The 14476-nt window shown below is 46.4% G+C and overlaps 1 protein-coding gene across 4 annotated transcripts in view; it reads right to left on the bottom strand.

Annotated features, from left to right (window-relative positions):
- The window catches only part of FRMD4B (FERM domain containing 4B), a 229783-nt gene that overhangs the window by 71104 nt on the left and 144203 nt on the right, over positions 1-14476 (bottom strand). For all 4 annotated transcript variants that reach the window (XM_075938573.2, XM_014571990.4, XM_006120015.5 and 1 more), the window contains one exon: positions 10068-10152. In XM_075938573.2, coding sequence (XP_075794688.2) covers positions 10068-10152 — 85 coding nt within the window. The remainder of the gene's footprint in view (positions 1-10067; positions 10153-14476) is intronic.

The following is a 14476-nucleotide window of genomic DNA, read 5'->3' as shown; positions in this document are numbered from 1 at the left end:
CCCTTTACTACAGGCAAGCGACATTCAGTGCAGTATTTTGGATGAGTAGTTACAAGAAAGACAAATAACTTCGTAACTGCTAGGAGAGAGGAAGGAAAAAAAAGGAAACGTGAGCAAGTGAGAGAAAAATTGAATTAAAAAGAGGGAGTTGGTGAAAGAGAGAGCGGGGTGAAGGGAAGGAGGGGGAGAAAAGACCACAGCCTGTGCAATGAAGTGTTTCAAGGGAGACAACTGGCTGTTGGCGAGCACAGTGTATGTGAATGCAGTAACAAGAATGCAGTGCAAGACCAACCTTCTATCTTCTCGCCTATCGCTGCCAACTCCCAAAGCAGATCAGAGCAAAGGCTCCTGGGATGTCTGACAGCCCAATGGTGAAGTATTAACCAATGAAAGTCGCATCCTCACATTGTAAACAGCTCTACAACTTTCCTCCTTACAAAATCATTTGGGAGGGACAGTCTCAAGCAAGGGAGGGGCTCTAAAAGGTGGAAGGTGTGGTTAGTAGGAGCAACCTGCTATCATATGACAAAGGTCGCTGTGAAGGACTAAAGTAGGCCAAGCAGATGTAACAACTCACTCTTCCAGGGAGGCTACATTGGATAAAGTGATCACATGAAGCAAATAGGAAAAAGAGATGATTACCCACTAATTGAAATTGACACCTAGGAGCCTCACTGGACCACTGACATTTATGTGTACGTCTTAATTATCGACAGTGCTAATAGTGTCACGTAGAGGTAAGACTGCCCCACACATTTCAGCAGAAGACCCTGCTTTCAGTTGCTGATAACGTTGCCAAAGTTAAGTCATTTGGGTTGAAATTTTCCATCAGGTATCTGTTTCTATTAACGTTTTTGGGGTAAGTTTTAGATTAAATAGTTCAGGCTAGTTCTCGGCGTAAGATAAGGAGAACGTAAGAACTTAAGAACGTCCATACCAGGTCAGACCAAAGGTCCATGTAGCCCAGTATCCTGTCTGCTGCCAATGCCCGAACAGGGAATCATCAAGCTGTTATCCATTTCCAGCTTCTGACAAACAGAGGCTAGGGACACCGTTCCTACTCATCCTGGCTAATAGCCATTGATGGACCTAACCCCCATGAATCTATCTAGCTCTTTTTTGAAGAACTAGATCTGTTCTTTTTTGAATAAATACCCTGTTTTACCCATGTTAAAATAATTAAAAAAAACCTTACTACTATTTTGTTGAGAAATTATAGCAGCTCTGGGCTGTAGTGACTTGAAATTTGTCAGATGCATCACCCCATGCCAACCATTATTTATACGCCTCAAAAATGAGTTGACATGCTCAGCTAAGACAATGTAGCAGCTGAATTCTCCAAAGTCTCTGTCTACACTGAGCATGCTCCATCCCCTCACAGCTTCTTTGTGCTGACTACACAGCATGAGCCATCTCTATTGAAAAGGTGTCTTCCTGGAACAGCCGGGCCCATGAAGGATGTTCCCTCAACTGCTCCTCTGAACCCACCAGCCAGGGTCTTTGAGCAGGAACATTCCCTCCTTTGCAATCAGTTCTCCTGCTTCTAGTCACCAAATAGCCTGGAGGATAAGGAAGCAGCCGTGGTGATGGCAGAAAGTTGTTTTGAGTGCAGGAGGGTGGGGGAAGAGGACAATCGGAGCAGAGGACGATCAGCCCCAGTTCTTCACTAGCTCAAGTGGCTGAGATCCATGTAGTAGATGAAAGGTCCGCACCTTGCTTAGGGGCAGCAGTGCCGATCCACATGATGCAATGTCTGTTTTTGGGGGGGGGAGGGGAATCTGTTTTTATTTTAAAATAGGAAGTTCCATTAACAAAGCCTACTTTAAAAGGCTATTAAGTTTGCAAAGTCAAGCACTCAAAAAAGTCAGGAGATACCAGAGTATAGCACACAGTGTGAACTTGCTACTGGGGGCCACCAAATGAAATTAATAGGCAGCGGGTTTAAAACAAACAAAAGGAAGTATTTCTTCACACCACACACAGTCAACCTGTGGAACTCCTTGCCAGAGGATGTTGTGCAGACCAGGACTTTTAACATGGTTCAAAAAAGAACTGGATACATTCATGGAGGATAGCACCATCAATACTTATTAGCCAGGATGGTAGGAATGAGGTTCCTAGCCTCTGTTTGTCACAGGCTGAAAATGGGTGACAGGAGAGAGGTCATGTGATGATTACCTGTTTTGTTCATTCCCTCTGGGGCATCTGGCATTGGCCACCATTGGAAGACAGGATCCTGGGGACCTTTGATTTGAGCTAGTATGGCCGTTCTTACGTAGAGACTTCTCAAGTTCCTTCATTATCAGGAACTGTAGCCACACTTAACCATCCCAACTGGGGGAGAGGAGATGGGTTTGTTTTGGAGATCCCATACTCATTTGGTTACATTATGTGGCGCGCAGGTTTTCTCATTAGTGTGTGGGGTTCAGTGTATCAGATGCTGAGCCCTGTTAAATTGAAGGGGTGGGAGACAGAAAAAGGGTGCCCAGCGTGAAGCCCCCTTGCACCACACACCACCACCCGAGAGGCTCCTTCGTGGCTGAGTGCAGGGGTTGGATAGAGACTCATAGGCTAATGCAAGCTGGCCCGATTGGATACGTGCTGATGATCAGTAGCTGGCGAGGGGACAGAGAATGTTCCAGATTTTTTTTTTCCTGGCAGTGAGCCCTGGTGCCCATATCGGTGATTCAGCCTGATCTCCGCTGAGATGCCTAAGGCTTTGTCTACACTGAAAAGTTTAAAACGCAGCCCTTTAAACGCAGCCTAGGTGGCCACAGCATGTTGTAAAGCAGCTCTGTGAGGAGACTAGCTAACAACACTCAGAACAGATCTCCCTGCAGGGCTGCCTAGTTCACACTGGTGCTTTATAGCGTTGTAACTTGCTGCGCTCAGGTGAGGTTTTTTTTTACACCTGTGAGCCTACAACTCACCACTGCCCAGCCATGGGTCTGCCCTGATCCACTCTGTGCTGTTCGCATGCTCTGTCTTGTCTGACATCTAGATTAATATCTCTGGCTGGGGCCTGTTTTCTTTGTTATTCACCCGTATAGCACCATTCAGCGTCTCAAAGCTCTCACGGGCAATGGACTCCCAAACTTCTGGCAAAAAGCGTCTCTACCACTGCACAGGAGATAGAGTGTGATGGGAACTTGGGGCAACTTTATCTACATGGCAGGTTAGACCTCTCATGAGTGAACAGACCGTGGGGCTGCAGGGAAGTCCAGAAAAAAACAATACCGAAAGCAGCATGTCATCAGGAAGGGGTGGAGGAAAAGAGCCAAGAGTCCTAGTTACAGAGGCCTGAAGTACCAGGCCTCAAGCATGCACCAGTGATAAGGAAAAACTCCTTCAGAAAATGTGAGCGGCATAGCTCAGTGCACGTGAAAGGGGGTTTTGTGTGTACACTGGTGCTTGAGTTGTTTGCCTTGCAAGGTTCATGGGGAAAGCAAAGTCAGGTGGGCAGCCCAGCAAACAGAGTGAATCGTGCAAGCTAGTGTGTAGGAGGCTATTCTGTAGGGGTGTAACTTGTCATTAATTGCAAGGACTTTACATAACATGCATTGCGAGAGAATGGCTGGTGCTGAAAGGCAGGTCAGCGAGGAAGTTCAGAAGCAAGCCCACACTGCTGAACGACTTGTGGTCAAGACACGGCGGCAGCAGCGTGAAAGCAACCGTGGTTAATTGGCCGAGTGGAGCCAGGTGTGATGCTCACGGCAGGGCATTTCTCTGCCTGCTGGGGCAGAGTAGCTTTGGAATGCCACATGCTGTCAATTCCAACTTACCAGGGAACACTGTAGGCAGCAATGGGCACGGGTCTATGGCAAGAGCTAATTCACGGATATGCGCTTTAGGTATCCACATCTGCAGATGTGGATGAGAATCTCCACGGTTCACTTTAGCGGATTTGGATACAGATTTTGGATCAAAACCCCAGCAAATCTGCAGATATCCGCAAGTATCTGCATCCAGAGAGGACGTGGAAAGCTGCAGATCATTTCTGCAGCTGCAGATGGCAATTGTGTGACCTCACAGGGCTCTCTCTTTTGCTACTACTGCAGATAGGAACACCAGAAAAGCTTGAGTCACAGGTAAATCAGGGCCCTGGCCCAACTGGTGCTGCAGGCAGAAGACTCACTCTGCTCCCATTTATATCAAAGGCAGCAGCTTAACTTACCGCAGGCGGAGCCTGGCCAGCGGTGGGCAACCTGTGTCCCAAGCTGCATGTGTCCCATCAGGGCTCTGTGTGTGGCCCACAAGAAATTTTGTTACCATTGTCCATGCGCAGGGTTGCCAGATTCCGCTAGTTTCTGTCTGTGTCATTTTCCCCCTACCAGTATGACTAAAGTGACAGACACATAAAGCAAGGGCAGGTGACGTGAGTTGCGTGGTAATTGCACACAATATTGACTGTGCGAGCCGTGTGCTCTTTCTGCTTCCAATCAAAGCGCTGCTACAGCTCCATCCTGTGAATTCTGGGCACACAAGTGCAGCTGGCAAAACCACCCTGTCCGGGGAGACCATCTTGTGGCCCACTGAGATGAAGGAGGGTGCCGCATACAGCCCACTCACTAGCCTAAGCTGCTCATCGCTGGCCTAGACTTGAACAGAAATAGGAGTGGCGTAGAAAGAGGGCTTGTGGGGAAGGGACTAGCAGGGTGGGTGAAGAGCAGACCGTGAGGGAAAAATGAGAACCCAGCTGGGGAAGAGGAAAGAGGAGGGATGGGGAAAATGCAGCAGGAACAGAGAGATGGGGTGTAAAGTGGAGGAAGCTGGGACCAGATTGAGGAAGGGCTGTGTGAGGGGAAAAGCAGGGATCCATAAGGGAGTGAGAAGAGACAGGGACTAGAGAACAGAGGGGTCACACAGACATCCTTGAATAGGGGATAGGAGATTGGGGGGGCAGACACTCTGGCATGTAGCTGAGAAGGGGAATGGGGCGCACACAGGACCCCTGCCGTGCCACAGGAGGGAAGAGACAAATGGGATGCACACAGATTCTATGGCATGGAAGGGGGTATTATGGGGAACAAGAATATGGGGGGGCACAGAGCTCTTAGCCCAAGGGAGGAGTGGGAGGAGCTGCAGGAGTCTTTGACTACAAGGGGATAGGAGGGTGGTACGCAGGGTCTGTGTGGAGCGGGGAGGTGAAATGGAGGGATGCAAGGAGCCCCGGGCATGTGCAATGCACCCAACTGACAGAGTCTGTGATCCCCTGGTAAATCATGGTAAAACACTTGCTATGGGTATCCTAAGTCTGACTGGCTGCCCAGCTTCCTCCAGGGAAAGAGGCTACTGGCTCATTGCTCCAAAGTGAGGAGGAGAGAGGAAATGGGAGAGCAGTTACGTAGAGCAGGGTCACTTTCTGCTCCCTGTGGGTCAGACATTCACCAGTATGTTCAGCCTGGAGCAAAAGAACGGTCCAGATTCCCCTGAGACAGAAGGGCTCCATTAAAGAGCAACAGGCACCTCACCCTGCGAGGGCAGCTGGAGATGCTGGTCTGGTAGGCTGGGTTCTGCCTTTTTTACTCACACTGAGTAGCAGCAGCCCACTGAAGTCCAAATAACCCGTTGTGGAGCAAGGCATGACTGAACTGGCAGGACTATCGAAGTCTGGCCCCCAGATATGTACGGCATCGCTCTCCCCTCGCCCATACTAAAAATTCCCTTTGTATTGGAAGAGGAAAAGTGTGGAAATTAAACCAGAGCCTAGGACTTAAAGGAGAGACAAGTTTCAGAGAGACCTGCCCCATAGAGACACAAAGACTAAATTCTATGGAGCATTTCTCATATGCAAAGAATGATGCCAATGAATATTTTTTAATAATTACATAATTAGGTAACACTTCCAACCTGAAGGATTCTACGGTACTTTATAAGCTATGGGGAAAATTCCTCCTAGGTAGTGGAGAGGCACAAGGCTGACTTGGTCCCTCAAAGTAGGACTTAGCTGTCACTTAAGCCTTACACTGGCCCTTGGCACAAGGGTGAATTTCACCCCATGTATATATGGTAGGACTGAAACGAATGCAACCACACACAGCAAACTCCACAACTGTATGTTTTGCCATTCAGCTAGGCTCTAACTCTGAGTCAGGAAAGCATCAGTATTCAGGGAAGAACACATGCTTAGATCACGTCTTCACTTCCCAGGAGATCAATGCTGCAGTGGTTGATCTTCTGGAGTTTGATTTAGTGGGTCTAGTAAAGACCCATTAAATCGAATGCAGAGAGCTCCCTCTCAACACCTGTACTCCTTGATTTGTGAGGATTAAGGGAAATCAATGGGAGCTTTTGTTCCCATCAACCTCCTGCAGTGGAGATGGTGCCGAAGGTCGAATTAAAGTATGTCAACCCCAGCTACTCAATTAACGTAGCTGGAGTTGTGTATCTTAATTTGACCTTCCCCATAAGTATAGACAAAGCCTTAGAGTTAAGCATTTGCCTCAATCCCATTAAAGTCAGTGGAAGGTAAGCACACAATTCAATCTAAATGCAAACCCAAGTGCTTTCCTGAACTGGGCCTTCTCTACTTTTTTAACCATTGAAATGTGAAAGAACATCTAGAACAGTCTTGTGGAAATAATTTAAGGGACCCTCAAGATGCTATTTCAAGCCACCTTTATCAACCCATCCAGGTTTCCATACTTCCTTTACAGCCTCCTCTCTGATCACACCCACCTTTTGAAATGCATTCCTGTTCCAACATGGGAGTTTCAGGCAAAGCTCTAGGGTAAGATACAGCCTTTGATACCACAACCTTAAGGTAAATATAGTGCCCAGGTGCATTACAGAGATTCCTGCATCATATGCTTCGTGTGTATGTTGTTGTTTTTAAAGACACCGGGGCTCATCATGGCATGCAACAGGAGAGGAGCAAAAAAACAAAAACAGGAACAGAACAAGAAACTGACACAACAAGCTTAAGCTGCCCTATCTGGAGTAACTACTGAGAAAAAACAGAGTACATCTTATCTGTCATTAGTGACTACCATTAGGTTGCTTCACTCAAGTTGGTAATCTGGTTATATTTTGTAGCTGACACTGCCCTTAATTCGGACTAGGCCTCCTTGCCCTGAAGCACAAACGAGAGTGACTCTGATGTTTTCTGAGCTAGAGTGGCCGATGTGCCTATCTTCTCATCTGAATTCCACTTCCTTAAATGCCAGGCTTCATGCAACCCCAATGTAAACTGCATTTTTGATCATCTCTAATGAGCTGAAATCGTGCATAACTGTGATCCACTGTTCCCCACGTGCAATTAAATAACTAGAAAGTAACTCATTTTAGTGTTAAAAGACCGAATTTAGCCCGAGGTCTTATCCACAAATTTCAATGGAGCGATGGCAAAGATGAATTTGACCCAAACTCCCAGCCAGCCTTCAGTTTTTCCACCCACACCTAGCTGATTGCCCACTTTTATACATCCAATTACTCCTTTTGCACGTGCAAATCCCACATAGTTGTTGCTTCATCAGATTTATTAGGAATGTCCCATATATCATTAAGAATTGTGGCAAATCACATCACTGAGAAGTGTACGCTTCAGTAATAATCATCAAGCCCAGGAGGTTAACATTTGTACTGCAGCAGCCAGGTGAGGCCCTACTATGCTTAGTGCTTATACAAACTGTGCCACCCCTGCCCCAAAGAACTCTCAGTCTAAAAGAAAGCATGTAGAGGTGAGTTAGGGGATGGGATGGTTGCACAAGGAGTAGCATGTTCTGAACACAATAAGCAAGGGTGGCTGAAGCCACAGACACTCCAGCTTTCATCACCGAGTTCAGCTTGACCCCATTCTTGTTCTCTTGGCATGGGATCCTTCAGTGTAAGGATCTTCCGGGTTGGTATGCCAACATGAAGCCAAGCGCAGACGCTTGTGGAATAGTGCTACTGCCCTGTATTCAAACCCCAATTCACACAGGTGCTGTTCCTTCTGGCTCCTTGCCAACTGCGCACACTGTCTTATTAGCAAGTGACAATAAAACTATTCCCTTGGATTACTGCTGTGCAGTGTCAGCTTTAGCCAGCATGGCTGAGGCAACAGGTCTGCTCTGATTGTCTATCCATTTACATACACGCATTTCTTAGCTTAGGGTTCCTTTTCGTTTCTCCAGCTTTGAATGGGAAGATACACAAAGAGACTGAAGGGTGGTCAGATTTTACGGCCATCTGTTAGTATCTCAGTGCTGCTCTGAAACATTTCTTTGCTGAATTTTAAGCCAAGCTCCTTCCATCTTATGCTTCCTATAGAAAAATGTACACTGGGGAAAACGATTTCTCTTGTCTTCTGCAAAATCAGGCAGCTAGCACTTCGTACATCAGCGCCAATCAAAGCACAGACCCAGGGAAAGAAAAAGGACTCTCATTCAAACAGAGACACTCCAAGTACTCAAATAAATCACTGCATGACACCCAATATTTATTCCAGCACTTTGCGCATGATCATCAGTTCAGTTCAATACTATACAACTACGCTGCGTGAATAATAATATGTATCAGGGCCAGATGCAAGTCTTCCTAACTGGCTAAATAACATACATGTTTATATATGGACTGCTTTCTCCCTTTACCTTTTATACTGCATTCGCATACACCTTCTTTCTCTGACCAGCCAACCCAAACTTTTTTAATAGCAAGCTAATTCTGGACAGCAGTAATATTCTTCACATCCCATGACTACCTCAATATATTTTCCAGTTTCATATTTTTGTGCTTAGTTAAGCTGCCTCAGTGTTCCCTGAAAAAATTTCTAGCAACTGCCAAGACGCTTATTTCAGACGGCAAGTAGACTTAAGTTTCCTTAGCTACTAAGCTTGGCCAATGAGGTCCAGGACTCTTAGCAGACATCTACTTGTTTGATTATTTTTTGGGGGGAACAGAGTACCATTTTCCTTACTCTCACAGAAACAAATTCCTATACAAGTAAGAGCCATAATCTTGCCATTAAATAGTCTGTGTAAAGTTTCCATCCAGCCAAAAATATCAGCTCCTGAACTACAGCCCTTTAAAATGTGAGGCGTTTGAATGTTGGCAAACAATGGACTTGCTCAGGGATGTATTTGAACTAACATATGGAATTGCTGCAGCAGTTAATGCATGAGGAGATGATTCTGTTTCTCTCTAAAACCTGTAAGAATTGAGTTCCACACTTCTCATGCTTCGCAGCTACACAGATTGCATGAAAAAAACCCAGGAATTTCAGCTGCTTGACTTTACCGTATCAGAAAAACCACAGAACCATTAGGCATTGCTGCAATGGGGTTTACTGAAGCAGTTCCAGTTACAGTCAAGGTTTGGCAGACTGGCATAGGTAGGGGCCACCTGTGGTGTCATTTGATGTGACCATACAACGCTCGCTTAGGATCAGGCAGATTCTATTGAAAACTTGGCAGGATGACATGATAAAAAAAAACCCACCAGTTTAAAAATATATGTTTTCCAATGTGGATTTTTGAATTTTCTATACTCAATGTGTTACCTTCCTAATTAGAAAGTATGTGCGTGCGTGTCTGCCTATACACATATACACACACCTGTATACAAATATATATATTCAAAGTACGTTCTCTTGGTTCTTGACTTTGTGGGGTACCTTCAGGGAAAGAAGAAACCACATTCACATTAATGTGTCTTGTGAACAGGGCCATATACTCCCCTTGATTCTAGATGCAGAGCTATGGTTGAGATTAATGAACTAACTAGACACTTGCATTAGTCATTCAATAGCGCGTGTATGTGGGAAACACATCTATGATATCAATTAGAGCTGAGGTTTAGTGGTGAAATTCTGATCCAAATATGCCCAGACTTTGGAGTATTTGAATCTGGATGGGGGATTTTGGTTTAGCCCCTTTAAAAGATAAAGGACTGTTAAAATTGCATCCAGAAACCATTACCTTCTGATATGCCCATGTACCTGAAGTTGGGGATGTGTTTAGATTTGAATCCTTCAGTACAATCTAGACATTTGATTTCATTAATGCCTAATTTATTAGTCTCTAGACGTTGGGCTCTTGAACTGGAAAATGCATAATAATGGGTAAAGATTTCAAAAGGCATCACATTACCTTGTGCACACAAGATTTTGCATTCAGGAAAAAGAGTTCTACTGTGTTTTTGTCCTTCAGAAAGGAGATGCTTTCAATGTAAAACCTGAAGGAAAAAAAAAGAACAAAGCAACTTTATTTTCTTACCCAGGTTCCATTCCACTCCTAAGTCATTCTGATTTCCTCAGTTTGTTGTTCCCCTGCAGTCCAGATGGTTCAGAGGAACTGTAACTTATTGCATTTAATTTCCTGCTTATTAGTAGGGAGCAAGCAGAAAAAGACCTGAAGAGAGATAGCGAAAAGGGAATGACAAACACCCTGTTGAATAGATAAGAGCGATTTGATGACTTTTCATCTTTTTTGTCAGATTTAAATGGGGCAAGTCATCCGAGAAAAGACACATGGAATCGCAAAAGGATAACACAAACTCTATGTAACAACTCGAGAAAGCCCAAACCAAATCTGCCGTGGCAGAGGGATTAAAGTGCTAGCGTGGAAGGTTGGCAGAGGCATGACCTTAGAACTGCAATGTCTCCAGGAACTGATGGGAGCTCTAGTTCCAATCATTGGGACCTTGATGCACTGCACAGAGCTCCCCCCCCCCCCCCCCCCCGCTGAAACAAATGCCAGGTCAGGGTTGTGCTGTCTCAGATCTCTCGGTTCACAGACGTGCACTATCTTCTCCCACGGGGGAAAGCCACTGTCGGGACTCAGCAAGGTTGCTCAGAACAAAGTGGAAGTGGAACGTTCCCTGGAAATGATGCAAGCTTGGAGTTGCTGCTTCCTGGCTGCGTCCCCACTTGCCAGACACACCACTCCTTCCTACCACCAGTATGGTGGGATCCCAGGTGGAGGAAGTGGTGTTGGCTCCATAACTGGGGAAGCATTTTGCACAGTGGTTGTTTTCCTTCCGTGCTCCTCTCTGACTGCATTTTGCACACACGCAGGTGTGTCAGCAGCCTTCCCTACTGCGCGCTGGAGGGGCACAAAGGGCCCCAGTGCTGAACAGTTGCTGTAAGTAGGCACCCTGGGGGGTTACTGTGGAGATGATCAGGGCTGCCACATGGTACCCTGAGGTTCCGTTTGCAGCATGTGGAGGCCAAGGGCAGCTAACTCTCAGCACCACCGACCCCCCAGCCCTTAAAACCAAGCATAGCACACCATGGCGACTCTCCCTCCAGCTCTTAGAGTGAGCTGGAGCTCACTGTGCCTCCTCCCCACCCCAGCCCTCTGCACCACCTAGAATGCACCATGCTGGCTCCCCAGCTCTTAATGGCGATTTATAGGGCCCAGGGCTCCAGGAGCCACCACTACCACAGTGGTCCCTTTCCCACCCCCATCAGCAGGCCCATGAAGGGGGCTGGAGTTCAGCTACCAAAGGGCAGGGGCATACTCATGCCCCCTGATCTCTCTCGACCCATCAAAAACCCAACACTGAACCCTTATGATCCAGTCAACCTTCTTTCCCCAAGGGGCAGCTCACTCTGTTCCCCACCCTTTCAGAAGCCCCTTCTTGCCTGACTAAATATAGCAGGGGCAAGATCACTTGTTCACTGCGTGGCCAGGCTGTGCAGCTCTTAGGAATGAGGAGTCCTCTACAGGAAAACGAGTGTTTTCTTATTTTCAAAGGCTCATAGCTATGAAGTGCGTGGCTGACTCGCGAAGGGAATTCTTTAGATGTGGGGATACCAAAAGCTTTGTCTGCAGCGCCTGCACTTCCTTCTGTGCGGCCCCGTATATATTTGAACCATCCTCCCATCTCTGTGTGTGCCAAACAACCTCCCCATCTACCATCAAAACCCTCCTGACCTCACGTTTCCTCTCTGAAACCTTGCTCCTCTCCTCCACAGCTTTAGCCTGCCCCATTACCGTGTGTATGGTCATGGGCCAACTGACATACCTATGCTCTCTAATGGCCAGAATCAGCACTGCCATGCTACACAGCACAGGCTGAAGAGAAGTCTCCTTTAGCTCCAGTAAAAGAGGGCGATTCTGCTTTCTGAGGCAGGATCCGAGTTCTGGCTTACTGCCCGTGTGCAAATACCAGCAGCCATGACGTGATAACTGTAATATGCTTAGATGACTCGGGCTTGCTGCAGTGTCATATTTGCTTGCTTTTAAACTACCAGAAAAGATTGCATGGTCCAGGTACTAATCGGTTAAAAATACAGAACAATAGCAAATTCCCACAGCAACATGCCAGCCCTCAAAAACATATCCTGAAACTAAATCCCTCACTTCCCAGATTACCAAGAGACATCCATTCTCCAGTCTCTTCATCTAAGCATGCGGTATTTTCTGTGTCTACATGAGCGGAGATCACAGCCCACACACTGACCTCAGCCACACTGGCATGTAGAGGAATTCCAGTCAATTTAATGGAATTACTCCAGAATTACTGGGGCATCTGGATTCCATAATACTTTATGCACATACACAAAGCCAAGCTACCAATGCTAAATAAAGAAAAAAAGGTTCCATAATTTGCTTTTGCTTTGTGCTTTTCCTGTAATGCTCACTTGGGATATAACACTTCACAGCACCAGGACTACAAACATTGCACACGACAGTCAACACCTGTAATTACAAAAGCATTCATCTCAAATCTCTGTAAACCAAGAAAACAGGGCCCTGTAAAACAGGGACATAATAGTGTAACCATTTAAAATGTAAATGGTTAATCGATAAGCATGAGCTTATTGGTTACCAAAATAGTTACACGCTGGCCCCCGGCCCTGCTTCGGAGGAGCCGGCTGCCACCCCGCACTGCTGGCTCTGTATCAAAGCCCCCATGGCGAGGGGGTAGCTGGTTCCTTGGGAATGGAGCCAAGAGCAGGGCTGAGAGCAGAGAGCCGGCTGTTGCTCCGTGCTGCTGCTTCCCATAAAGAGGCAGCCATGCGTGGTGGCAGCTAGCTCCCTGGAAGCAGGATGGCAGGTGGGAGTCGGCTTAAGAGCCGGCTCCCAGTGCGCACCAGCTCCTGGGGAGCTGGCTTCTACAGCACAGGATGGCAGCCAGTTTCCTGGGAGAGGAGTTGATGCACAATAGGAGCTGGCTTAAAAGCCAGCTTTTGGTGTGCACCGGCTCCCAGGAAGCCGGCTGCTGACTCTCAGACTCTGCAGAATAAAGCGAATACTGCAGAGCCCACAGTGTGTAACTGCTAAGATTTTTCACGGTTACCTAATTCAGCAGTTCCCAACCTTTTTTATAGTGCGCACTGTCAAACTCATTAAAAACGTTTGGTGATCCGGCACTGAAGTATTTGTATATTCATCATGGTAATTAATGCATTTGCATATGTAGTATGGTAATTAATTGTAAGCAGTCACGTGTTATTTTACATTGCTCTTGTACGCATAAATAACCAAAAATATGGACAGTGCTTCCCTGTCAAAAAACATTAGTGACAGTATAGGAGGGGCAGTGGGCTCTTAACCCTCATGTCAGCAGCATCCAGCCGGAGGAAAAAAAATGAAACTATTGTATGCATGCATAAATGTGTGCCAGCTTTGTGGATCCCGGGCGGACAGGGCTGGGGTAATCACGTGGACTTTATCAAAGGAACAAAGATGGTGAATTCTTGAATTGTAATGCCAATATAATAAAGAGTTCTTCAAATATACAAAATGTAAGTGCTGGGATAATAAAAATAAATGCATAGTGCATGTCAAAATCAAGGAAGTGACTTGCTCTTTGGATTCCTTGAACCCTGATTTCCTTTGCTTCCTATGCAAGAGAAGCCCCCAAGATAGAAAACTACTTCTTCCTCAGAGAAAAACCATTTCCAGGCAATAAAAACAGAAGAAATTCCAGGTGGCAGCACTAGCAAGCCTATTAAAATGAAACTAAAGTCTCACGGACTCTAAAGCTTCTAAAGGGATTTTTAAAAATAATCATTTTCTGTAACACCAGCATTGGTTTTCTGGCTTATCAGACTCCATTTACACATGCTGAAATCTGCATTGCTGACTCAGAGCCAGCAGCTGGGTATTTCTACCCATGGCCTTTGGGGGCACTCAAAGTTTCTGAGCACTCAAGCCCTTGCCATAAACCACCCATCACACACAGAAAGTTCAAATGTCTTGCCTCCACCCAGCTGTTCTATGGGCCAGACAGGTGAAGGGATACAGGACAACGGTTAATACTGCACTGACTGTAGCCAGCTATTTGTAAGGCAATTTATTAACTTTAAAATAACAAGTATTTCTTTCTACCATGAAATGTCTGGGAGGAGGAATTTAGGCCACAGAAATCCTGCCTGGCCGTTGGACCCACGCAGCAGCCGGGTGGCCCCTAAATCAGCTATGACTGATTTAGGGCCGCATCCAGCAGCAAACCCCGTGAAGTATAGCACTTACAGTGGTGATTCCCCATTGAAATGAATGGGCCCGTCTCAGTACCCAGGTCAATCACGGCTAGGGTTTGCAGATGG

Source organism: Pelodiscus sinensis, chromosome 11 (genome assembly GCF_052426305.1).
Source record: "Pelodiscus sinensis isolate ZL-2025 chromosome 11, ASM5242630v1, whole genome shotgun sequence".
Taxonomy (NCBI): Eukaryota; Metazoa; Chordata; order Testudines; family Trionychidae; genus Pelodiscus; species Pelodiscus sinensis.
Note: the sequence above shows the minus strand (reverse complement) of the source record. Positions and strands in the feature narration are given on the sequence as shown.